The 26,082-nt window shown below is 41.2% G+C and overlaps 1 protein-coding gene across 6 annotated transcripts in view; it reads left to right on the top strand.

Moving 5' to 3' along the window:
- Positions 1 to 26,082, top strand: part of DGKI (diacylglycerol kinase iota) — a 284,192-nt gene that overhangs the window by 163,141 nt on the left and 94,969 nt on the right. For all 6 annotated transcript variants that reach the window (XM_037878871.2, XM_037878878.2, XM_037878861.2 and 3 more), the window contains 5 exons: positions 3,862 to 3,917; positions 4,983 to 5,045; positions 5,459 to 5,532; positions 6,260 to 6,371; positions 10,798 to 10,997. In XM_037878871.2, the coding sequence (XP_037734799.1) occupies positions 3,862 to 3,917; positions 4,983 to 5,045; positions 5,459 to 5,532; positions 6,260 to 6,371; positions 10,798 to 10,997 (505 nt within the window). The remainder of the gene's footprint in view (positions 1 to 3,861; positions 3,918 to 4,982; positions 5,046 to 5,458; positions 5,533 to 6,259; positions 6,372 to 10,797; positions 10,998 to 26,082) is intronic.

The raw sequence follows: 26,082 nt of genomic DNA, 5'->3' as shown, positions 1-26,082 counted from the left end.
TTGATTTGGACAATACTGAGCCCTAGATCCACTATGTTCGTAAGGAAATAAACAAGCCTTCATAATAATCCACAAAAATCCCCCAGGAGTTCTAGCTTGGGCTGTTGTATCACTTTATTTCTCTTCATACTGATGAAGATTGTGTCCTGCCAGAAACTCAGAATTCCAAATATGCCTAAACAGCTGAGCTTTGGCTTGACAGGCAGAACATTGTGTACATGTGTTGGGTAAGCATATTTATATTACCAGAGCTGCTGTTCAATTTTCCTTGGTCAGCATGTTGTTGATTTAGCTGTGTGGGTTTTGAACGGAAGCCTCACTTGTTCTCATTTTTATACTATAACAATGCCATTAAAAAAGTAAAAAGATAGCACCCTCATGCCATGCTAAATAAAGAGCTGAATGCCTGATGGAATGAGCTAATGTATATTTTATAATGTTTAAGACTGCTGTAAGCTTCAGGAATAATAATGAAGGGCCACAGAAGGGCACAGGAATGAAATGATGACAGCACTATGCATTTCTTTATGAGTGCACCCCAGTGTGCATTCCTAATGTGGTTGCAAATATACAGTATAGATGAGTTTCATGGCTACCCTCTTGCTTAGTGGAAGCATTACTTAATTATTAAGTTGTAGAGCTACATAAAGAATGAATGTTATTCCAGACATGCCAGTGTTTTAAAAATTTAGATGAGAGAGAAAATACTCACAGAGCAATCTGTGTGTGGGTATGTGTGGATGGGGAAGCTTGCAAAGCACATGCATCTGCTGTTCCCATTCTAGCTGGCACAGTTATTTTCTCACTTTCTTGAACACAAAAACTTACAAAATGAGTTCTGTGTGTTATAGGGGGAGAAAAGCTTAAAGCGTACATTTTGGTGTCGTTGTCTTGTGTGTGTTTGGTTTCATTTAATTTCCTCTGTCACGTGTTATTTATGGAAATAATCAGGATGGGTCAGACTCTAATCTCATTTACAATTGGTGTAAATCCAGAGTAACTCCACTAAAATCAGTGGAATTACTCCGGGTTTACACTAGTTTCATTAAAGAAGAATTTGGTCCAATAAATTGAACGTGCATGCACATTCCTGCATTCAGAGCTATTGTTAATGATATAAAATATCATGAAGTAAATAAAATAAATGAAAATACTGACTTGAACTTCCGTAGTCCACTCGGGCATTTCACAGTGTGGAAATGTAACTGCCCTCTAAGGTAGTTGAGTATTTCCCTTTGGTAGACTAGGTAGTAAGTGTCTCAAATGTTACTTTTAATGAACGTTGCCTTTTCAGTGGTGACTTCAGTGCTTATGTGACCAGTTACTTGTTTGAGGTGCATGCAAACAGAGATGCCATTTGCAGATGCAACAAAACAAGTGATTTGTGAACATGTGACAAGGAATGTATTGATTTGGTAGAGTCCTGCATTTGACATTTACCCACAACAAAGCAAACAGGATCATTTGGCAGGCTGAGTGCAATCAAACATGTGTTTTTAATACAGGCAAGTGCAGGTCGTATATCTACGGATAGAAAATGTAGGTCACACTACTATATGGAAGTCTGTATTCTGGAAAGCAGTGATTCATAAAAGGACTTAGGGGGTCTTTATAGGCGACCAACTGAATATGAGGTCCCAGTGTGATGATGTGGTCAAAAGGGCTATCATGATACTTGGATGGATTAACAGGGAATCATCATGCATGAGTAGGGGAGGTGATATTACCTATGTACAGTAACTCCTCGCTTAACGTTGTAGCTGTGTTCCTGAAAAATGCGACTTTAAGTGAAACGATGTTAAGTGAATCCAATTTCCCCATAAGAATTAATGTAAATGGGGGGTTAGGTTCCAGGGAAATTTTTTTCACCAGAGACGAAACTATATATATACATACACTCACACAGTATAAGTTTTAAACAAACAATTTAATACTGGTACACAGCGATGATGATTGTGAAGTTTGGTTGAGGTGGTGAAGTCAGAGGGTGGGATATTTCCCAGGGACTGCCTTACTGCTAAATGACGAACTAGCAATCAGCTGAGCCCTCAAGGATTAATTCATTGTTGTTAATGTAGCCTCCCACTCTACAAGGCAGCACGAATGGAGGGAGGGGAGACAGCATGGTAGACAGAGACACACACCATGTGTGTGTGAGAGAAAGATGCACAAGGCCCCTTTAAGTACTCTGACCCCACTCTAAGTACATTGCCTTTTTAAGTAGATCAGCAAGTTGAGATGGCAGCTGCTGCCAGGAAGCTCCCTCTGTCCTGAGCCCTGTCCTGTCCCCCCCGCTCTATGGAAATGGGGTAAGCGGGGTGCAGGAGCAGAGGGAAGGGGGACACCCTGATATTAGCCCCCCACTTTCTCCTCCTTGCACAGCAAACTGGAGGCTCGGGGAGCAGCTCCAAGGCAGAGGGCAGGAGCAGCACATGGCAGTGGGGGGAGGGACAGCTGAACTGCCTGCAATTGATAGCCTGCTGGGCGGCTGCTGCACAGGGAACTTAGGGGAGCGGGGAGCTGATGGGGGGGCTGCTGGTCTACCCTGGTTCCAAGCCCCCACCAGCTTGCTGCAACGGGCTGCTCTTCTTGCAAGCAGTGGACAAAGCAGGTGGCTGCCAAACGACACTATAAGGGAGCATTGTGCCACTTTAAACGAGCATGTTCCCTAATTGATCAGCAACAAAGCAATGTTAACTGGGCCGACTTTAAGTGAGGAGTTCCTGTATATGGAATTGGTGAGACCACTGCTGGAATCCTGTTCTGGTGTGTACATTTTAGAAAGGACTAGAGAGGAATTGGAGAAGAGCTATGAGAATGGTTTGTGGGCTGGAAAACATGCCTTGCAATGGAAGATTAAAAGCGCTCTATTTATCTTATCACAGAGAAGGCTAGGAAGTGATTTAAACACACTCTTATAAATAGCTATTCAGAGAGAAGATATCGGATAGTAGAGGGCTCTTTAGTCTATCAGACAAAAGCATAAAAGATCCAATGGTTGGTTAGGAAAGCTCAAACTGGAAAAAAAGACAAAAAGTTTTAACTGTGAGTAATTAATAATTGGAAACAGATTACTAAGTATGTGATAAATTCTCCATCACTTAGAATCTTTAAATTAAAATTGGTTATCTTTCTAATTAGGCTCTACTTTAGCTACAAGTTGTTGGGCTAGGTATGGAAATCACTAGGCTGAATTCTATGGCCTGTAGTATGCAGGAGGTCAGACTAGATGATCATAGTGGTCCCTTCTGGCCTTAAAATCTATGAATCATTCAGTTTTGTTTCAAATGTTTCATGAGATTTAGAATAATCCAAACGGAGATCTACTCAGTGTACAGTGTGTACGGGTGTCACTGAAAAGTTGTGATTGTGCTGTTGGAAGTTTACGGTGGGGTCATGAGACCGACAATGTAACTCTTTAAGGTGGTGTTGTGGTAAATTTCCTTCAAGAGAATCATGGTTTGGGGGCTGTCTGCCCTTATCCTCATCCACTCTACTTTACACCAAGAAGGGGCTACACTAAACAGAAATCTACTAGCAAAGAATAGTAGCGCAGAGGGTAGATTCTTGCAAAGTAAAAGTTCATTTGACATTTCTCACCTTTTAATTACCAATGGGTGGTGCATGTACAGTACGCATGGCATTGCTCTTTTAGGGTTGCTGATGTAGATAGTGCTGAAAATCAAGACTTCCCTTGCCTTTTCCCCATCATGGGTTGAAAGCTAGCAGCATGCCAAGGCTGTAAATCTGTCTTCTTGCCTCCAGGAAAGCTTGGAATGAAACTTCTCAGAACAGCAAGGGTGCGTTGCTAACTTTCTCCCTTATGACAACTTTGTTTTCTTCCTTGTTCTTCTTTTACAGAAGCAAATCCAGAGAAATTCAACAGTCGCTTTCGAAATAAAATGTTTTATGCTGGGGTGAGTTGCGAATGGATTTTACAGAATAGCCTTGGTTTATTTATTTAAATTATTTATTATTTATTCCCCTTCCTCTCCCTTTCACTCCTGAGGGTTATGACCATTTCTTTTGCCCATCACCTTTAAAAGTACATAGTTTGCTTCCAGGTACTTCTGGCAATGCCTCCCCATGTCTGTTTGGAAGGGATTGAAGTATTATTTTCCTATAATAGTTAGTAGTTCAGAAGAGTGCTACAGCCTTTGGAGGAAGGACTGATAATATCCTGAATCCGCTGCTGCAGATTGGCAAGTGCTTCACTGTTGTGTTCACATTTATTTTCATATGTGGGCAGCACTTGGATACGGAATTTACTGGGAAAGTTGCTAGTGCACAGGAAAAATCGCTGACCGTATCTTTCAGCCCCTGATGAGCGTTCCTTGGCTTGGAGCTAGAGAGAGGAGGAGGACAGAGAGCTGCTATTTGGAGCATCTCATTTTCATACATGAATATGCAAATCAGATGACCATTTCTTATCCAGGAGGGAAGTGGACGGGTCTTCAGCTTTATTCTAAGGTGTAATTAGGAAAGGAGGTCATTGACTAGATAATACTTGCCGTCATACATGTCTTTCCGCTGTCAGATTCTATCACTGTCACCACACCCAGAAGCCTTATGCGTTAAAAACAAACAAACGAACAAGAGCAAGAATTTGCATGATGTTTTGGGTGCACAATGGTGTTCCATGGTAAATCTTCCAAAGTGGAGTGCTTTTTCTTAGTGCAGCACCTTAATGCAGCAAAACAAGTGGACCAATCTTCCCTTCTGTGTCCTCGCTCCCCAGCTCTGATTCAAGGGACTCTTGAGAATTTGAAACATGCACTGCTGACTGGATGCTAACAGAAGAAACTTAGCCTAAAACTCTCTGTCAATGGGAGCAGGAAAGAAAAGAGTTTAGCACAGGATGGTATGTGGTGGCAGAATCTGGGGAGGGATGCAAAGGAAGGAAAGTGAAAGGAAGAAGCTGTAGATCATTCAAATAAAAAAAATTCTGATTTGAATTCCCTCCCTTTTCATATGTCTGGTAGGCAGCCTTTTCAGACTTCTTGCAGAGAAGTTCCAGAGATTTATCCAAACATGTTAAAGTTGTGGTAAGTATAGGAAAGCATGGCATCATTTTGTGCAGTGAGATAGATGGAGTGTGTGTGTGTGTGTGTGTGTGTGTGAGAGTGTGAGAGAGAGAGGGAGTGCTGTGAAAACACAAACCTAATCACACCAGACCATTGATTGTTACTTTCAGTTTTGACCGTGACATTTGAAATACATTTTGTAGAAAGCCTTTGGGAATTTACATACATGACAGTTGCCCACTGGGTAACACACCCTTCCCTATCTCACAGAGAGTGAATGGTGCCCAGCAACTATGCTATAGAGAGATGGGTATTTCTAAAATGCGATCCACATTCTTGGGCAGGTTGTTACAAAATGGGATAACAGCAATTATTATCCTGTCCAAGACCCCATTTACAAACCCCTCTTTGTTCTGTTGCTTTGGTTTTTGCAGTGTGATGGAACAGACCTGACCCCAAAGATTCAGGAGCTGAAGTTCCAATGTATAGTGTTTTTAAATATACCCAGGTAAGCTCCAGTGCTTACATTATCTCCCTCCTGTGTTGCCCTCTGAGCAAGGTTCTTTGTGGTGTCTCCTCTCCAAAGTTCTCCCCACCCCCTGCTCTGCAAGATCTCCCATATATCCCTAACAATAGGCAGGAGAGGGAAGCAGCAGCAGCCATTAGGGAGGAGACCACTGTCTGGAGCTCCTCCCCCAATCTATCCCAGCTTTTGCATCTCCTCTGCTCCCAGACCTTCTGAGCAGGAGGGAGGGAAGAAACCAAGATCTGCAGAAAGCAAGCTCAGCTTCAGCCTCCTGCCTTCTTAGCAGGGGCACAAAGCAGCCTTTGTTGGCAGGAGGCTGCAGGTGAAAATCCAGCTGATCTGAAGAAGGACTGGGGGGAGAGGGGAGAGAAGAGTCCTGAGCACTACTGCAAAAAGGCACTGTCCCCTCTCTGCTGCCTCCCATCTCCACTCAGCAACCTACCAGAAGTTGGGATAGACAAACTAATTGCCTACTCCACCAGCCTGAAAGTTGGAGGGCAGGTTTCCTGTCTGATCTTTCCTATAATTATATGTATGGTCACTGGGAGGCCCCAGAATGGATTTTAAGACCTTTTGGAATAGATGTATGGCTATTCACCCAGAAGATAAAGAACTGGCCAGTACTTATGCTTTATTTTCTTTTAATTGTTTTAAGACCCAGTGGGGCAAATTCTTAGTATGCTCTCATTTTCTAAACCTCTTTCTGCAGGTATTGTGCTGGCACAATGCCCTGGGGTACCCCCAGCGACCACAGAGACTTTGAACCTCAGCGCCATGATGATGGTTACATTGAGGTCATTGGGTTCACTATGGCCTCTCTGGTGAGAATTTTGCAGAGCTGAGTATTTTTTTTTGCATGCAGTAGATTTCACACTGCTTAAGGCGCTGGGAGTATTCTGTGTGCAATTTTGTATGAGACACCTCATGTCCATGGCTGAACGCTAGGGTGCACAAAGTTTTGTACCAAAAAGATTCTCTCCTATGCTTTCCTGGGTTCAATAAGGTGGAGAAAATTTGTTTTAACCTCAATTTTTTGTCAGTTATGAACAAATAATGGTTTTCAAAGGAAGAGAAGTATTATTTCATTATCAAAATGTAATCCCTGAAAACCTGGTTGCTTTGAACATGTCTAATGGTGCTTCAAAATGCTCCCAAATCAAAATTCAAAGAAGATTAAAGTATTGTAGAAGGGATGTGTGTGCATGTGTATGTGTGTTTGTATTATGGGAAACTAATATGGTCGCACAATAACTGCTGTTTGTTACCAGCCCCACTACAACAGGGGTTTTTGTATATTTCCCATATACATTAGAGCTGGTCAGACATTCTTTGTTGAAAAATAGGGTTCCAGCAACAAAAGTTTTTGTGTGTAGAACAATTACATTAAAAAAATTTTTTTGATGAAATTTGTAAACAAACAAAATATTTTGAGAATCTTTTTTGAAAATTTCAAAATATTCCATGTCAAAATTGTCGGAAAAAATCCTACTTTCACTTTTTCACTGGGAGAAAAGAAAAGAAAAAGTAAGAAATCATGTGTGTTGGGGGGTGGGGTGGAGGGATAATTTTGTTTAAAAAAAGAAGGAAAAAAAGAAAAGAAAAAGAAAATCTTTCGTTTTTTTTTCCCCCAAAAACTTTGTAAAATGTACTTACTCTTTTTAAACCATCTGTACTAATCACATAATTAAAGGTTGTCCAAACTTTGCAATGTTGAGAAGTACCACATTGTCAAATCACCAGCTGCTCAAAGGACATATCTAATTTGCATAAAATAGACACATATGGTAGCCCTCCTCGTCTTCAGTATGTAGGTGCGGCCTGCAGCTCACTTGGAATATGGAGCATTACATGCTGGGACTCCTGGCCTTTAAAGGCCGCATCTCCATATTGAAATTGAGCATTCCTTTCTGCTGTACTCTAGAATTGACCATCACTGGCATTGCAAAAGTTCTCCACCTAAAGTCACACCTAAAAATCTGAATAGTTTAAAAGAATTTCAATTACTGCATTAAATATTCTCAGAAAATTCCCATTTTCCCTGTTTTATCAGAGTGAGGGGGTGGGAGAAATTTTAAGAAGATCATAGACTATAAGAGAGACACTCCTGATTGAGTAGTGCAACTGTTATTTTAAGTATTTGTGTTTTCTAGCTGGTGCTCACGTATTATAAAAAATTGTACAGTCTGCATATGTTAGCTCAAATTTTGATGACTTGTTCTTTGCTCTCAAGGTCTATAGTGCCTTCAGACAGAAGTCTTGCCTAAAGCCAGTGAGGCTGATTTATTTTGTGCTGCGTTATAATGAATATTTACATAAAAAGATCTATGTATGTGGAGTACATTAATACATAAAATGATGCTGATGCATAATTAAGCATTACATTTGTATATGCACCAGCCATGGAATTCAGAATGAACATTTCCATAGCAACCTTAACCCTTGTGTCATCACCTTTCAATTATGCATTAAAATTATGCCATTTAAAACCCTGAGCAAGATAACATGGTATCTGAGAAATAATAGAACATTGTGTGATTTAGTGGAAAAGGAATAAAACTTTTTGAAATGGGTGTTGTCTACTGGTCAGAACACAGAACAGCGATCTAGAAATATAGGAGTTCTGCTTCCCCTCTGACACTGATTTGCTGTGTAGTCTTGAGTAAGTCACTTAACCTGAAATGGGAGTGATAATTTTTACCTGCCCAACAAAGGTGTTGTGAGCATTGAATAATGTTTGTAAAGTGCTTTGAAAGCATCAGGTAAGTGCCACTGTAATTGTTTTTCTTTTATTCCCACAAAAAAAAAGTTAACTCTAAGTGCATTTCCCAAGTACTAACCTTAAAAACACAAGACCACCAGTTAAAGTGGTGTTACCCTCCAGACCAACCTCTGTCTTTGTACCTTTTCGCTATAGTGCCCAAACACATTCACAGGCTCCTCAGTTCCATGCCAAAGCGCTTTTCAGTTTCGGCATACAACCATCCACAATGCAGGCATCTAATTCCTCACAATCACACTGAAATAAACTTTATCTCCATCATAAGCAAAAGTAAGATGCCTTACTGCTAGACATACTTTAAATGTCTATGCCCCTGATTGGGGTTTCTGCTATAGCCTTTGTATACTGGTGGAGCTATCATACAGGTGCCACAAAGCCAGTGGCAACTGACTGGGAGTACTCCTAGCATCAGAGGAATTCCCTAGTGGTGTAGGTCTGGTGGAATAACCCTTCATCACCCCCACTATTACAGTGCTTGGTGTAGATGTATGTCAGGTTATAACTGAGGGAAGGGACAGGATGTATTGGAGGAATGAGAAGGTGTAGCTGGAATGCACTGAACTGTATTTACAATGTAACATCCCACAGGGAATCAGTGCAGGCAACAGTGAGTTAGAGTAGTCTTCGGGGTTGCCTCCAGAGGGCCACAGAGGTGATGCACAGCCACCTTTGCCACCCCTCTCCTGAGCTGCATGAACTCATTTAGGCCACAATTCAGAATCAGGTCCCTTAGTGAGCTATTTCTACCTAAAAGAAGCTGAGGTCAGAGTTAAGGTTTTATATGTGTTTGTGATTTGAAGAGTCACTATAACAATAGACCTTTTCTGCATCTTAGCAGACATTTTGTGCATCACACTATGCTTTATGATCTGCTTGCCCACATTTGTGATATGCTTTAGATCCTTGAATGAAAAGTGCTATATAAATGTTAAGTAATATGATGATTATGATCATCATCATCATGTAACCAGTAGCCCAGGTGTAATATTCATAATAGGACAGTTAAGGTTCCTGTGGGAAACAAAACAGTGAATGTCCTGACTTCAGTTCCTGTAACTCTTGATGCTAGCGTTGTATAAATATAGATTTTTTATTAAAATACAGCGTTTCTGCCCCAAGGTGCCTGCCTAAATCTCTAGGGCCCTGCAAAAGTCATTAACAAGCTCTGTCTATCTTTTTGTCTCTGATATGTTTTTATCCCCCTTGCCTCTTCCACTGCTTCTTTACTCCTCGTTTGGGTTTTAAAGAGGTTGCATGTACTTAGGTAGGAGAGAGGAGGTGGGCTTGGAAAGCTGGCTAATTTTTTTTTCTCTAAGTTAGAAAAGCACCAAATGGGAAAAGCTGTCCGTCAAGAAGGTGTTGTTTGATGAAAACTATGCAGACCTGTTTCTGTTGACTTATTTCAGTCAACTTACGGATAGAATGTTGGGTCAGTGAGCGGGTGTCCCAGAGGGCACATGGTACAGCTCTCTCGTTTCGTTTCTTCAAGACAATTATTGAACATAGCATTTAATTGCTTTCCAGCCGCAGTTATTGAACAAGGTTTTTCTCCTTGCTCTTTTCAGCTTGTCTAATCCTGATGCTGAATTGCTTTATAAACTCATAATAAGTATTTCAGATTAATCTAATTCACATCAAGGACAGTATTGCCTTGGTAGGAAAGAAAATCTCTATTAACACTGTTGCTTGAAAAAGCATTTAGATCACATAGACGGAACCCTGATCCTTGAGTCGTAGACTGTAGGCAGTACTGCAACACAAGTAATCATAATTTAAAACAAGATGTAGAAATATACAGAAATGCACCTTGGATGTGTGCAAGTATATAAGTGTGTATCTATATCTCTAAATATAGATATACACCACATATGCTGAGGCAACCTCCACATGATAAATTTCATACCCATGTGATACAATGAATTTGTCATGTATGTTTGACTGCTTCACCTGACCTCTGCCCACTGATCCTTCTCTCCAGGACTTTATTCTAGCATTCTAAGTCCCATTTTATGTCTTTTCTGTGAATGGAATTACATTGGTCATGCCTCATTGCAATGACTTATTGAAAAGCTTTGACTGGAACATTGCCTTAATGCATCATGTGCACCCATGTCTCTCACTGGAAAGCCATTCTGCAAATTTAGATGGGGGGGAAATGTGGGGTTGGCCTGAAATGCAACTTCCTAGTGGTGATGAGTTTAGAATAGTGGGTTCTTTGCATTGAATCCTCCAAATTAGTGGACAGTTGCTGCTTTTGGACTGTATTCTGGCAAGCAGGTAAATCTCCCTGTGACAGAACAAACCACTTACTGCAACAGAGTGGGTCTCGTGCAGATGGAATAGTTTGTAGCAGAGGATATAGAGTGCTGGGTAAAACAGGATTAGGGAGATGTTAGCTAACTCACGTGGCTGGTATAGGATGGTAACATTATGGCTTTCCTCCTCTTTGCTTTGTCCTTGTTCTGCAGGCTGCTCTTCAGGTGGGAGGTCATGGAGAAAGGTTGCATCAGTGCCGGGAAGTGACTCTGTTAACATACAAGTCTATCCCCATGCAAGTGGATGGGGAGCCATGTCGACTTGCTCCGTCTCTCATTCGGATCTCCCTAAGGAACCAGGCCAATATGGTGCAGAAGAGCAAGAGGAGAACATCCATGCCTTTACTCAATGAGTGAGTTGGACTTGTTCATGTCCTAATACAAGGAGGCTCTTACTGGGCAGAGAATTCAAACAGGGAGTTTGCATGGACTGAACCATCAGAGTATTTGGAGAAAGAGGTCCAGAAACCCCAAAATGTTCCTCTCCTCCACATTGTAAATATTTACCAGATTTTGTTTGTGCTTTAACTAACAGGGTTCCCTTTGTTGTGCTTTTAGAAAGATGTTATGTCTTTCAGTTATCCAAAGGGGTAACTATACGGGGAGGTCTCAGTGGACTCAACTGTGTGACTCTTACTAACACACATAGAAGCTGTGCAGATACGCCTCTCACACTCTTTAAAGTGCCATATAATCTGCTTTCTGAAATTAATGAGTCTTCTTGATCCCACGTTGAGACCATTCAACAGATATCCACAGTCCATTGCAGGGTACATATGTGCTCAGGCTATATTGCAGTCTTTGTGTTGGGAGCATGCTGCTCCCAGGTGCAAATGGGACCAGCCGGAGGATTCACTGAATAGAGCTGTTTGTCACAATGTGGGGAATCCTGATCAGAGTGCGCTGGTATAAATCACTAAGGGCTTGTCTACACATACAACGCTGCGGTGCTTAGAGAAGACTCTACCTATGCCGACAGGAGAGCTTCTCCCCTTAGTGTAGTTACTCCACTGCCCTGAGAAGTGGTAGCTATGTCATGGGAGAAGCCCTCCTGTCGCTATACTGTGTACCCTATACGGTCTACAGTTGAATGGTGTTGCTCGGGGGTAGATTTTCCACACCACTGAGCAACGCATTTATATCGACAAAAGACTGTAGTGTAGGCCAAGCCTTAGGGTCTGGCGACTCTGCAGCTGGGAGCATGTTTCCCAGCACAGGTAGACAGACTTGTACTAGCTCTACTCAAGTTGTTGTGCTAAAAACAGCTATGTGGCCACGGTGACATTTGTGATGGCTCTGGCTTGTTGCCTGAATACAACCGCACGTGACACCCGGGTATGTACTTGGGTGGCTAGCCTAAGATGCTGCCCGTGGCTACCTACCATTTTTCGCATGCTAGCTCAAGCAGAGCTAGCTGAGTTTGTCTACCCACGCTGGAGGGCATGCTCCCAGCTGCAGTGTATATGTACCCCTAATTGAGAGAGTTCAATAGCTCTCAAATAAATAGTAATTCTTTCTGTGCTGCAGTCTCTGAGCGGTGGCAAAACATTGCAGTGTTCTTGGAAGCATCAGTGTTCCACTGGAATATCAGCAATTCAAAGGGGACTTTCCTGGTCTGTTGGGAAGTACTGAGGGATGCATGTTACATGAGACACTAGATATAGTATATTTGGCAGCTCTCAGTCTGCTAAAAGAAAAGCTAGAGTACTCAGATTACAATGAGAGTGTTAGCTTTAGGGAGTTGCATCTGAGGGTAGATTAGGATTGAGAGTTTCTGGATCAGGGAACCAGGAAAGAAAGGAACAAAAGTAAGAATGGACAAGAAAGGAGATAAGCTATCAAATGAGAGGGAAGTGGCATTAGAGTAGCCTAAAAAGGAACAGGGAAAGGTTGAAATAAATGGAAGCCAGAAAACATGCAAAGAAGAGAAGATAAATTTTTAAAATATCTTTTTATACTAAAACATTAATTTTAAAAATCCCCAAGAGATCATTTTAATAGCATAAGAATATTTTTTTAAAAAAACTTTAAATATTAAAAATGCCATTATTCTTGATTTACCAATGAGTCTTTCTGTGCTGGTGCAATGGGAGCTAATAAGCATCCCCACCAACTTCTTCATCATGTATTATTTAAATTGCAAAAGACAAGGCAGGTCTTCAGTATACTGAGCATAGGTTTAAAGCCAAATACCTCCAGCACCCTACAAATGTGTTTCATTCAAACAGCCACGTACTCAGGAGTGTGTTATTTCTTCTAGCAAATCCAGTGGCTGCCAACCTTCTGAAGCAGAAGTGTATCAATTCATAAAATCAAGTCCTTTGCTATACCAACCAATGCTTCCCTATTCAGTTTTGCATGTTCAGTTCTGTTAATGAGACAAACGTTTTGGAGCAGCAATCTAAGCTGGTGTTTGCCATATTAGATCCTTATTTGTCTGGAAAATATGTTAGGCATAAATTTCACCTTGAACAGCTGATGAATAGAAGACTATCACCCCCTGAACAACGACCTCTAATTTCTTTTCATCACCCCATACAGTGCTACAAAGTCCAAACTGGACAAATTCAATCCTGAGCCATTGTTTCCAACCACGAGGGAGGCCACAGCAGTGGGAAGAAAGCATCTAGTATATTTCAGTCTAGTTATTAGCATGGTCAGGCATGAGCTATGGCATCTGAGTTTAAACTGTGGATGGGGTATACGGATCCGCCCCATTGTGGTAAAGCTGTACAGTGATTAAGGTCCACTGAGTCCTGGAGAATATTGTCATGGCGGAATTGGTTTGAATATGCTATGCCAAACTCCATCGGGGTAAGAGCTTCTGTTGTTTAGGTACCTTTTGGTTTGACTGAAATATCCACCTGGGAGTCTGTGTTTTTGGGGGGTTACTGGCAGTTCGTCAAGGACTTTAATCCCAATCTCAAACCTCTACAAGGCGTGTGTGTCAGTGTGTCTGGGTGGTTGGGAAGAAAGGTGGAATGGGGGGGGGCAGATGGATTGTCTGTTGAGTTTCTTGGCATAATAAAGATGAATTATAGGAGGAAGACGTCAGAGTGACTAAGCTGGGGTTTGTCCAGTATGACACTGTTCTGCAAAATCCCACCACAGACACCAAGTTTTCCCTTTTACATTGTCATATACATTTCTTAACCTGATGTCTGCAGCATTTAAAGGCATCCCATCAAAATCTTTACAATTGATAGAATAGGTGGATTTTTCTCCTCAGACTGGGGAAAGTGCACCCTGTGAATTATTGGTGTGTGAGATTAGTGAATGGGTCTGGCACTGCATCTGCAATTGCTGGAAGCTTTTCTTGAGCTTTCTGCACATACAGTGATTAAAAAATAATCTCACATCACACTAATTCTGAAAGCTATTATTAATTACTTTGATGATATTGGAGGAGGAGGTTAATAGCAGAAACTCCCTTTGGAATTTTGTCTGATGTAGTGGCACAAGTGAGAAAGTTTTCTTTTCTTTTTCAAGTTTCTTAATGTGTTTCTGACTTCCCATTATATGTTGTTTTGGAGTTCTGTTTTTTATAGCATTGAGGGCTGGCCGGGAATGGTAAATTTACCATCTGCCCTGCTGATGACTTTTTCAAAGGCAGTGGAATCCACTTATACAAATAACAGGTATATGTCCTTAACAGTTATGAAAGAAAACAGTTTTCTGTGGACCAAGGCAAAACACATGCCCTAAAATACTGTGGTGAGAGTGACTTGATTTTTTTTTCCCATGGAAAATTTTGACTTTTCTTTGAGAAAACTGAAATGTTTTTGAATTTTGGATTTTTTTTCTGACACTTTTTGGGTAAATTTTCATTAAGTTGAAAACCCAATTTTCCATCAAAAACAGTTTTTGATGGAACAGTTGTGTTTTCCATCAAAAACACAAGCAGAGGTAGCTAAACAGTATCGTGATAGATTCAAGAGGCAAAGTCTATTTAGCTTAACAAAGAGATGGTTAAGGGGTGACTTGATTACAGCCTATAAGTACCTACATGAGGAACAAATATTTAATAATGGGTTCTCCAGTCTAGCAGAGAAAGGTATAACGTGATCCAGTGGCTGGCAGTTGGAAGATAGACAAATTCAGACTGGAAATAAGGCATTATTTTTAAAAGTGAGGGCAATTAACTAATTGAACAATTAACTAAGGTTCATTGCAGATTCTCCAACAATGGCAGTTTCTAAATCTAGATTGGATGTTTTTCTAAAAGATCAGCTCTAGGAAATTTTGCCGGGGGGGGAGTTCTCTGGCCTGTGTTATACAGGAGGTCAGACTAGAGGGTCACAATGGTCTCTTCTGGCCTTGGAATCTGAGTGTTGAAAGGTATGATGGTTTTGGCATCTGTCCGCTAGAGTCTTTAGTTGATATTAATAAATGTTACAGTGCTGAACCTAAGCAGGATTTGAAGTCAAGTTGCTCAGGTGAGAAAATCCAACAGAAATAATCAAGATATTATAGTGTCATAGTTTTTTTTCACCTTAGAAAATAGAAACACAGTGGGGACCTTTCTTACAGAAGAGGAAGGTCATTGTAGGCATCTTACTTTCCCTTGACTACTGCTATTAAATGGGCTCCCTTGGTTTCTCTTCTGCTGCTGTGATTTCTGGATGTTTGGGTCGTCTTTCTTTGGTTGTGCTGATTAGTAAATTCATTTACCTCCTGGCATAGGATGTGAGTTGTCAGAAGATATTAGGAAGGTGGTGAACCTAACTTTTTCTTCCTTCATGTTTTCATGTTGAGGTAGTGATAAATATTAGGCCTTCAGAGGGCAGCTTCCCTGTAGATTTTTTTTTTTAGTGGAGTAGTCTCCATAATGTGAACTCACCAACCTTATCTATCTCATAAATCATTTCGGGTAACTTTTCAAAAGCATCTAAGAGACTTAGGACCCTAAGTCTCCCTGACTTGCCATGGAACTCAGGCTCCTAAGTCACTTAGGCACTTTTGAAAATTTTGCTCTCGTCTATTTACCTAATCTAGGTTTTTATACCATGCTCATTACCCTAGTATCTAAGGGCCATCTCCTTTCTCTGTCATTTCACAATTCATCTCATCCTAAGGTGTGGGGAAGTGAGCAACATTTAATGTTTGTTTTTGAGAGTAAAATGTCTTAAAGGTTATAAAAGAGAATGAATAAGAAATCTGCTCCTGAATAGAATCCGAGCCAGGGATCCAAATCTAGCAGTACCATTGAGCCACTTAAGCTGAAGGAGAATTTCCTTTCCTTGCTGACTGCAGCAGCACTAATAGCCTCATTCAAGCCTTCAGCTATTAGAGGACCAGACAGTTTCACATGTGTTGCATTCCACCTGAGCTGGGCAAATGATTGGCAATAAATAATTTATCCAGTGAATTTCACATCCCCGGTTACTAAGTTATCCATGAACAGATTGTGATCTTCTCAAACGTATTCATTATCTGAAATTATTCATAGAATAATTTCTGCAAATATTCTTTGGTCTCTTCATTGTTCATCACTGAATGTTCAGTTCTTTATTGAATATTTCCTATTTGAAACTTGTTTCTGTTCTCTGACTGGATGAAAATACCACTACTAACCGGAATCAGGTTTCTGGTTTGAACATCTTCTGATTATGAATTTGAAATTCTTTTTCAATAAATACTGTACAATATTTTCTTAAAATTTCCTGCTTCTGCAAACATCCTGCCAATTAAACTAATTTGCAAGAAGAAAATGTAAAAAAGTTCCCAATACAGTCAGTATGGTTGCTAACTTTCTATTGGCTGCAAAACAGACCTTTGAGGCCTCACCCCTGCCCTGCCTCTTCCCCCCAAGACCTCTCCCCCCATCACTCGAACTCTCCACCTCCCTCCCCCTGAGTGGGGCTCCCTCTGCTCCAGGCTTGGGACGGGAGCTGCTGCAGACTGACGGGGAGCCTGCCTGCAGGTAGGAGGTAGCCCTGCCTGAGCAGGGGCTGGCACAGGTTGACGACCTGGTGCTTCCACCCACTCCCAGCCCACAGTAACCAGACTTTTGGTGTCCGGTCAATACATCTGACTGGACACTGCGAGGTCCCCTTTTCGACCAGACTTTCTGGGCAAAATCCAGGCACTTGGCAACCCTAACAGTCAAAGAAAATTGGTTTAAAAGTTAAAAAGAATGTTTGCATTGCAATTGGAGGACAATGTTCAGGGTCAATATACCGTGGTCGCACATATAATGTTTCTACCACTTCATTGTTTGTTTCTGATAGGTGCTTTCCAAACATAAAAGAAGGCATAGTCTCTGCCTTATTCTATATACCATTACACATAATGGGGATATAATAATGAACCAGTAAAGAAGTTCAATCCAGAAGTGACTTTTTAGGTGCAACAATTGTACAATGTTGATTGATATTGTTTACACTCAGGAACAGTGCAAGTTGTAGACAGGAAAAAGGCAGATCATGGGGTAATGGTAAATTTGTTTACTTCTCATATCTGATTTCCATTCGTCTTCTGAGTCAGTTTGTTAAGTTTAGTGGCAAAAGTAAGACTTTACTGTAGCCAGACTAGCAGAGTCAATTTTGCTGCAGAACAATGAGCTGCATTCTGTTCTGCTGCATGCATCATTAAAAGACTTGCCAGTTAAGTTATGATTCCATAATCTCTCTTGTTGATGCTGGAGATTTATGAAACAGAACAGAGCTTGGTTTTCAGAGATCAGGCTAAGCATGTGATGTGGCAGTTAGGTTTTGCTTACAAATCAGACAATATTTTTCTATGTGGAAGCCATTGAAGAGGAATTAGAAGGAACATCAAGAATCAGTTTTCCCAGAGTCACTCTCTGATCCGGAACCCCAGTTTAAAACACTGCTCTGCAAGTTGTAGTTAATCAGAGGCATACAAAACCCTACAGAGAGAGTATTTGGCTTTCAGTTTGGGTTAAAGAAGAATGATCTGCTATTATGAAACAAAAATTGTTCCAGAGGTTAAATATAGAAGCATTCCATTGGGACAGTTGAGAGAGGTACAGAGACCCCTTTGAGTATAGAAACTAAAGAAACCGACTTTGGGAGTTACTGTGTAATGTGCATGGTTCCCGAAGATATGTTAAGGAAGAATAGGGACAGCATTTTGCCATTATGGATAGAGGAATTCCAATTAAGACTATTTTTGTAAACATTAACAAAAATTGGCAGATTTGCGGAGGCAAATCCATCATGTCAAGCTTTGGCTCTTCTGGACTTGCAAGGTGCATCACAGGCTTTTCAAACTCTACAGGCTTAAGATCTTTCAGTGCCTGTGGGACCCTGGCCCAGAAACCACAATTAGTGTAACTGTGCACATTGTTTGCCATTAGCCTGTCCACAGCCTTCAGAAAAAACCTTCGTGTCACTTCGCAGTGAACATTGTCATTTGTTCTGTTTGCCTTTTTTTTTTTTTTGGGGTGGGGATGGGGGGTTGCTGTTGCCTCCCTAGAGCAATCTTGGAACTTTGCATATGTCTTCATTCAAATGTTTTGTGATGCATTCCTTTTGTTTCTGTTTAAATGTTGTATGTCTCTCTCTCGTGCCTGGCTTCTTCATTGTCTGTCCATGCTGTTGTGCTGACTCTGTCTTGGCTGCTCATTTCCTGCTGCCTATAGTCTCCAAAAAGGGCGCTCTGCAGACCTGAGAAGAGTCTCGGCTCCCCCTGACTCCTTCACTCTGTGAGTACTCTGCTTTTTCTTTTCATTTCCTTCCTCCCTTTCATGTGTGTTCTGTCTGCTTCCCTTAACTTTTGTCTGTTGCACACTTCTATTGTACCCACCGTCCCGGCAACAATGTGATTAAGACAGTCTCTCTCCCAAAGGAGCAGATTCAGCAATGCAGTGATAAATGCCTGGAATAGGAGTTGTTTCTTTCTGTTTGATCTTTTTTTGTTGTTGCATGAGTGGGATATAGGGTAACCAGATAGCAAGTGTGAAAAATCAGGACGGGGGTGGCGGGTAATAGGTAAGAAAAAGCCCCAAATATCTGGACTGTCCCTATAAAATTGGGACATCTGGTCACCCTACTGAATGTCAGGTCCTAAGTGCAACTGCATTCTTTGGCTGCTGGGGTTGATTCTGGCCTGCAGGTTTTCAGAAGCCAGGAGTGCTTTGAAGGCACCACATTTGTCTCAGTTCCCCACCTGGAAGAGGCAGGAAGCACCTCTCAAGTGCCTTCTTCCTCCCCCAACTAATGCTTAGAGAAGCATTGACAGGTGCTGGAAGGAGACACGACTATTTTCCCTCCAGTCAAGGAGAAATGAACAAGACCTTCTGGGGTTCCTCCAGAAGCACATGTCCCAAACATAGCTATTGTTAAATATTCAAATGTATACCCAGAGCATTTGCTTGGCTTAAGCAGATGCTGATGCTTCTGTTTATTCTATGGCATTGTTCACTAATTTGTTCCTAGCACAGCTTCCAACCAATTATTGAGGAGCTAGAACTATGCTGCTGCATCTGTGCTTGCACTTTTGGAAAATGCATTTGTGTTGAAAAGGTACAAGTTCCTTTTCTGATGGTCACGCAACATCCCTGGGAATACTGGAGATGAAGTGAATAGCGTCTCTCTTTCATGAACATACAAGATTCAGAACTGGGATTTTTGATTTTCAGTTTTAACCAAAGATAGCCCAACCCCACCCCACCCTCCAAGCATAAGCATTTCTTCTTCTAACTGGTAAAAACCAGAAACTTATTCCTGCAGTGGTGCTGGACCAGTTTGTATAGTGGGTGTGCTGAGAACCATTGAACCAAACTGTAAACCAAGTATATGATGGAAATCACTTCAAGCAATGACCTGTGGTAGCACCCCTAGTTCCAGCACCTGCGTCTGAAAGGGAAAGTTACTGTTCTGTTTGCAGCTGCATTAGAAAATAAAACAGACCCTTCCTGGCAGTATTTTGACTGTCAATAACTCCAGTGTGGTACACTGGCTATCCTGTAGCTCAATCATTTAAGAATCTAACATCTCTATAAAAATGCGGAGAACTGGTGATTTTTAAAAAAAGCAGGCAGAGACAATGGTTATTGCTTTATTTACTCATTCCCTTAATAAGGATGTGCCTTATTGTCAACCCTGGGCACATTTACAATAAAAACAACCACCACGTACTATGTCAACCCTATCTGTACAGCTTGGCTTCAAAAATGTTTTGTTACTATTCAGTCATGCAGTTGGTTTTGTTTTGCACCACTTTTGTCGTCATGTTTTGTGAATGTTGTGCTGGACAACTTTGAATGACAAGCAGGTCTGTGGAAAAAATGAATTTGAAGAATATATTAGAGAATAGTGAATTTCAGACTGTGACTGAATATTCACAGTGGAATCTTGATTCTAAACGTTATGCTCAGACAATCGTGGAACAGCAACAATGCTGTGTGTGGCCTGTTTGCCCAGTGAAAACTAACCAACCCAGTTCTATTTGTGAATATTGGGTACTTGCAGTGAACTGTTGTCAAACCAAGACTTACTTGCTCAGTGCATTCAGTGAATAATTAAAAAAAAGAACAAATACATTTCAAAAAATTATAAGCAGCTCATTGATATTTGACAGAAGAGAAAATATCCTCATTCATCATACATTATTGCTATAACATATTCACTCAGCTCTATGAAGAAATATTAACACAAAGAAAATAACTCCCCCATTTAGTAAAACCAGGTACACCCCGCAAAGCAAGCACCTAGAAAAAGCACCCGGTTAAAGCCTTCCTGCATGCCCTGAATGTTAACAAACTTGGGGACCAAGGAGCAGGGGAGTGTGTTTCAGAGTCAAGGGCCATCCAAGGAGAATGACCTCCAAATCTGGGTACTGTTAGCCTGAGTATCCCAGCTGGTCTCAACTGTCAGGATAAGGCAGAAAGATAACAGCAGTTTCTAAGACATATGGGACCCAAGCTAATTTGTAAGTCAAAGATACACTGTATCTTGAAATCTGTAAAAATAGATTAAACATGCAGCTGCACTATGACTGCCAATTAATGTGTCTGATTAATTGAAGTAAGAACTCAAGAGGTGTTAGGGAAATTTGATTTGGGCTGTGATTGCTTTGAGATTCAAATGTTCCTTGTCTGTTGGGTAATGAGGAAAGTATGTGTGTTCCAGTTAGCAGAGTACAGCAAGAGGGATTCTGTGGCATTTCGGGGATAAAGCCTGCACCCTAGATAACCTTCAGGTTTTCTGGAGCAGTGTCTGTGGACTGGATAAGTCTTGAATTTTGGGCAGCAAAGAATGTGAAAGAAAGAAACACACACATCCTCCCTCCCCCAATTAATTATATATTTTAAATTAATTTTTCCAAATACAACAAATATACAAAAATACTAGATTCATCATAATACCCAAAGTAAATGAAGAGGGTTTGGATAAAAGGAGGGGAATGGAAGCGACATATCTATCTTCCAAGTCTACGGTAATCATAGACTTCTAAAAAGTCAGCCCAAATGGCTTTGAATGTTTCAGGCATTCCCTTTCTGCGGCGTGCCAGTCATTCGTTAGTTGCAAGGTCAGCCGTATCACTGCATTAGGCATCAATATTTGGTCAGGATTGACATTTCCATTTTTGCAGGATTAATTTTTTAATCACCAAAACTTGAACCATGCTGCTTTGTTACCAGGTAATCTCCAGCTTTCCAGAATATATCCAAGAATGTAATTTAAGGGGGAGGGCTCCAATTTAGCATCCAATATCAAATTGTTCCTTTGACCCACTTCATACCAGAAATTCTTGATACAGGGGCACTCCCAAAACATACGAGCTAATGAATACCAAGGGAGTTACATTTCCAACAGTGGTCAGCATTTATGAGGCTCATTACCATTAGTCTGTGTGGGGACCAGTGTATCTGAAAACATGTATTTTGGTGAATGAGCCATAGCTTCAGGTCTTTAATTGTTTTTTTAACATTAGATACAATTGTATTCCATTGGGTAAGAGATGTGTATCCAAATCTGTATTCCAAGCAACTCTCAGATTATCAAATCTTTGGCAGAGTTTTTTGGGCCAGAAAATCATAAAAGGCTACTGTTGGGGGATATTGTCTTTGAATTATGAACAGTAGAGAGTTTTGAAACTCGGATTGGGTATAATATGCCTTTATTTTTTACTGAGGACTTATGGGTAGAGTCGAGTACTCACACTTTCAGTGGAGTGTTTTTTAAAGTGGGATGTATGTTTAGATCTTTGAGTATATGCTCAGTTGGGATGATGCATATGAATATCATATTTGAGCTGTGCAGTTGATGCAAAGCAGTATAACTATTTGGATTTATCTGAAAAATTAGCATTGGCTACTTGAAAAACAAGAAGTAATTGACTTACTTGGGCCTGCGTTTAGAGATGTAAGCATTGCTAAAGGATCCAACTTCCACAAACTTTTCATATATAAAAGGAGCACTGTGGATATGCTGTGATTATTTACTACTAAGATCTGCATACAGAAAAATGTTGTTATTGTCTAGTTGTTATTGTCTAATATAATGAGTATTCTAGGCTAGCGGGGTATGTGTGATATTTACAGCAATGTTTACATCTTTTGTCTGTTTGGGCAACAAAAGTACTGAAAGGAATCAATTTCTGATTTTAGAAATAAAGAAATCTGTTTGTATGGTGTGCACATGCACTACAAACTCTTCGAAATGGCCAAATAAACACCCTAACCATAAAAGAAAAAGCATAAGGAGGACCAAAGTAAAACAAGACAGCAGAGGGTGATTTAGAGAAAATGGGTCAATGTCTAACAGTGGAATTAAGGATCAAAGAGGTCCCCCACCCCCCCTGAATGAATGATAAGCATTTGAGATGCTCATTTTTCTTTGTCCTTTTTTCTGTTTTCAATCAGTTGATTGTTAGCTGGTGTTAGGCAAGAGTTAAAAATTTAGTTAGCAGCTGAGTCAGAAACAGAAACACCAGAGGCCCAAAGACACCGGTAGCTGTAAACATTTGATAAACTTATTGGTCAAATGTGCGCCCAGTAACTCGGCTCTTAGAACAGAACAAACCCTACCTTCACAGCCCTCTGGATATTTGTAAATACTCACCCCCACCCCACCCCTTCGCCGAAAGGGCAGTTATAGATAATGGATGTAATCAAAATAGTTTTGATGCGTATGTTCTGTTCCTGTCACTGTCATGTTCAATGCATTCTCTGTCTCTGAAACAATGTTTGTCTCTGTAAGAACAAGATAAATGCAAATGAAGTGATAAGAGAAAGGTATATAATTGGTCACTGTAACCCCACACTTTTGAAGCTGTTTATCAGTCTTCCCGGTACCGTGAAATGAACCCCTTCAGTATTGTCTGTGCCTGCCTGATCCTTTGGGAAAAGAATCTCCGTGCTTCACACTGGGCTAGTGTTAAAAGTGAGTTTTCTGAATCCTTCCTAGACCATCCGAAGTCACTTAAAGCAGTGGTTCTCAAACTTTTTTTTTTGTGGACCACTTGAAAATTGCTGAGAGTCTCAGTGGACCACTTAATGATCTTTCCAAATGTTGGTTGTACCGTTAGCTAACTATTGTAAAGCACTTTGGATAAAAGCACCTTAATAATAATTTTTTTTGTTCTACAAATAAAAGCACACAACTCATATTTTAATATCAGTAGTCTTACCTTTCTAATGTGATCGATGTGCCCTTTCTCCCCCGCTGCGGCAGCCCCTGAGCTGGGGCTGGGAAGGACGGGGATTTCTCCCTGTCTCCTCCACCGCAGCAGTCCTCGAGCTGCGGCTGGAAAGGAGGGCTGTCTCTCCCGGCAGCCGCAGCCCTGGAGCTGGGGAAAGTCGCCTCTTTCTCTGGCCACCGCAGCCCTGCACGTTCCAAATTCCCCCACCCCCTCTTGTCACCCCACTGCCCCCTCCCACTTACCTCCTATTCCCCTCTAGGCCACCACCTCACCTTAATGTGCTTCTTCTCCAGGGTCCAGGCACCTAATTAGTGGAGCCATGCCTGTGCGGTTCCACTAATGAGGTGGGTGGCCCTTCATTCTCTCATGTGCAGCTGCCCAGGCGCGCACCTTAGAGGGAACTATCCACGGACCACCTGTATGGAGCTCACGGACCACTGGTTTGAGAACCTCTGACTTAAGGCATGCAGTGAGGTTTGTACCTGGGTAATGCTACTTTTGAAAGGTAGTACAGTTGGGTTCCATTGGCACACTGTAGATAGCGTAAGGAAGAAGCTTAAGTCCAACTGACGTTGATAGGACATAAGCAAGAACAAAAGTGCTTACAGTTAAGTACATACTTATTTGCTTAGCTGAATTGGGGCCTAAGGAAAGAAATTAATATATTGTGCAAATGACATGTCTGACAGATAATAAACCATTTAGTCCAACTAACTCTTGATTTGAATGGGTCAGACTCCCTAGCAAGATTGGCCGTTAACAGCTGACACTATGAATTGGCTATTTGAAATGATCCTTTTTGATAAGAAGAATGTCCAGTACATAGCAATGTCATGAACTAGCAGTAGGATTGGAAGAAGATAATTTAGTCTACAGAGGACTTGGCCCAGTATACTTATTGAAATCAATTAGATGTAGGTACAGTTGAATGAATGTTGATAATTGCTAACTTTTTTTTTATTTTTTAAAGAGAATGGTGATCTCTAGTATTACTTTTTGTAGTAGATTCCTGGGTTAGCAGTGAGATGGTCATGATCAGGCTTGAATCTTTATAACACTCAAATGGATTTAAAAGACAAAGCATGAGATTTTCAGCCATGTTGTGGCTTCTTTGTGACACTGTTGCATGGCAAAGGGCTGTAAATCTAGTGCTGGGACAGAGTTTAGAAGGCATGGCTGGGGACTGGCCAGATAACTCTTCCACTCTGTTGATACCTAGCTTCCAAAATAACCCCTTGGGACCACAGCCAGCCTGGTGCAACTTATAGCAGCCCTGAGGTTACTTTATATTGTGTTGGGGCATTGGGCCAGCTCCAGAATGGAGGAACTGTTAGGAGGCATAAAACCCCCAATCCTGAATGAAGCAAGCTTGGCCGGATCCTGGCTAAGATATTTAAACTTGTTTGTTCAGTGGAACTCACCTCTGCAGGATATTGTTTAGGCAAATAGCTTAGTAAGGATTTTGGATTTTTTTTTAAACTTCATCTGAAGCAGCTAGCATTGCCTATTGTCAGAGACAGGACACCATCTAGATGGTTCTTTTCCATTAGGTAGTTCCTATGTTTTAAATAGATAAGCTGTCAGAAGCAACCTAATTTTAATACATTATTTCCAAGCTCTGCCAATGAGATCTTAGCAGTGAGGTTAATTTATTTTTCTCCTTTGATTGCTGTTATCCTGCTCCTGATTGTTCTAAACACAAGGACATTTAATTAGTTTTGCATGTTTATTTCTTCTTCGGGAGATAGGTAATTCATTAATCTGCCACTGCAAACATGTCCCAGAGGAGTTTTGTGTTTTCTAAAGTTTAGGGGGTTTGGGGGCATGGGGGGCAGGAGGGAAAGGGAGGGAAGAGCTGAGGATGCTTTTTGGTGAATCCCATTAACAGTGTTATTAACAGCATTTGCATAGTCTGAGGTGGGCTGTATTTGGAAAGTTCTGTGAAAAATACCTCACTGGATTCTGCAGGGTTGTTTTTTGACCCCTTCCTCTATCTTTATGCAGACATGAACAATGAGAAACGGTTCACTGGATTTATAAATAATTGGAATGGGAATTAGGGTGTGTATATCACAGGTTGTTTTCCCCCAGTTGAATCAACCTGGTGTCCTAGCACAAGTGTGTTTTGATTACCACGCTGGAGCTCCAAGATCAGGAGCCAGCCTGACCTCTCCTATTCTTTCTTTCCTGGTTGACTGGAGGCTGAAACACACAGCTGAGGTACAACAGCTGTGCTCCAAGAAGGGCATTTGGAATCATCCCACCAATGTCTGGATGATTAACAGGGCAGTACTGGGATCAGAGCTTCATCACAAGATGAGTGTGCCTTACTGCTGGATGGAAATACACAGTGTTTTGATGGTGACTGCCAGAATATGTATGTGTGTGTTGTCTACATGAGTTCAGACAAAGACAAGGGACAGAAAGCATTACTGATGTATTACTTTCTTCCCCAGGTCCATGTCTGAACACACGTATACAAAACATACATGCATACATATTCTGGTGGCCACCATCAGAACTTAGTGTATCTCACTGTAGGATACACTCATCTTTTGATGAAGCTGTGACCCCAGTATTGCCAGCAGTTAATCATCCAGCAGTTGGTGGGATGATGCCAATTGCCTGCTTGGAGCATGGCTGTTTTACTGCTGTCTGTCTGTCTGTATGCAATCCCTCAAGTTTATAAATCTAGGCTCTTTAGCAGGCTTGTTAATTCACAGGTACAGAATTCCAGGACTGCTGTAGTTTAGGTTAAAGACTGGTTATCGTTAGATAAAAGTGTGTCACTTCTCCAGTAAGCAATTTCCCTTAGGGAGGTGGTGG

This window comes from Chelonia mydas, chromosome 1 (genome assembly GCF_015237465.2).
Source record: "Chelonia mydas isolate rCheMyd1 chromosome 1, rCheMyd1.pri.v2, whole genome shotgun sequence".
Lineage (NCBI taxonomy): Eukaryota > Metazoa > Chordata > Testudines > Cheloniidae > Chelonia > Chelonia mydas.
This window is presented reverse-complemented; position numbering and strand designations above follow the sequence as displayed.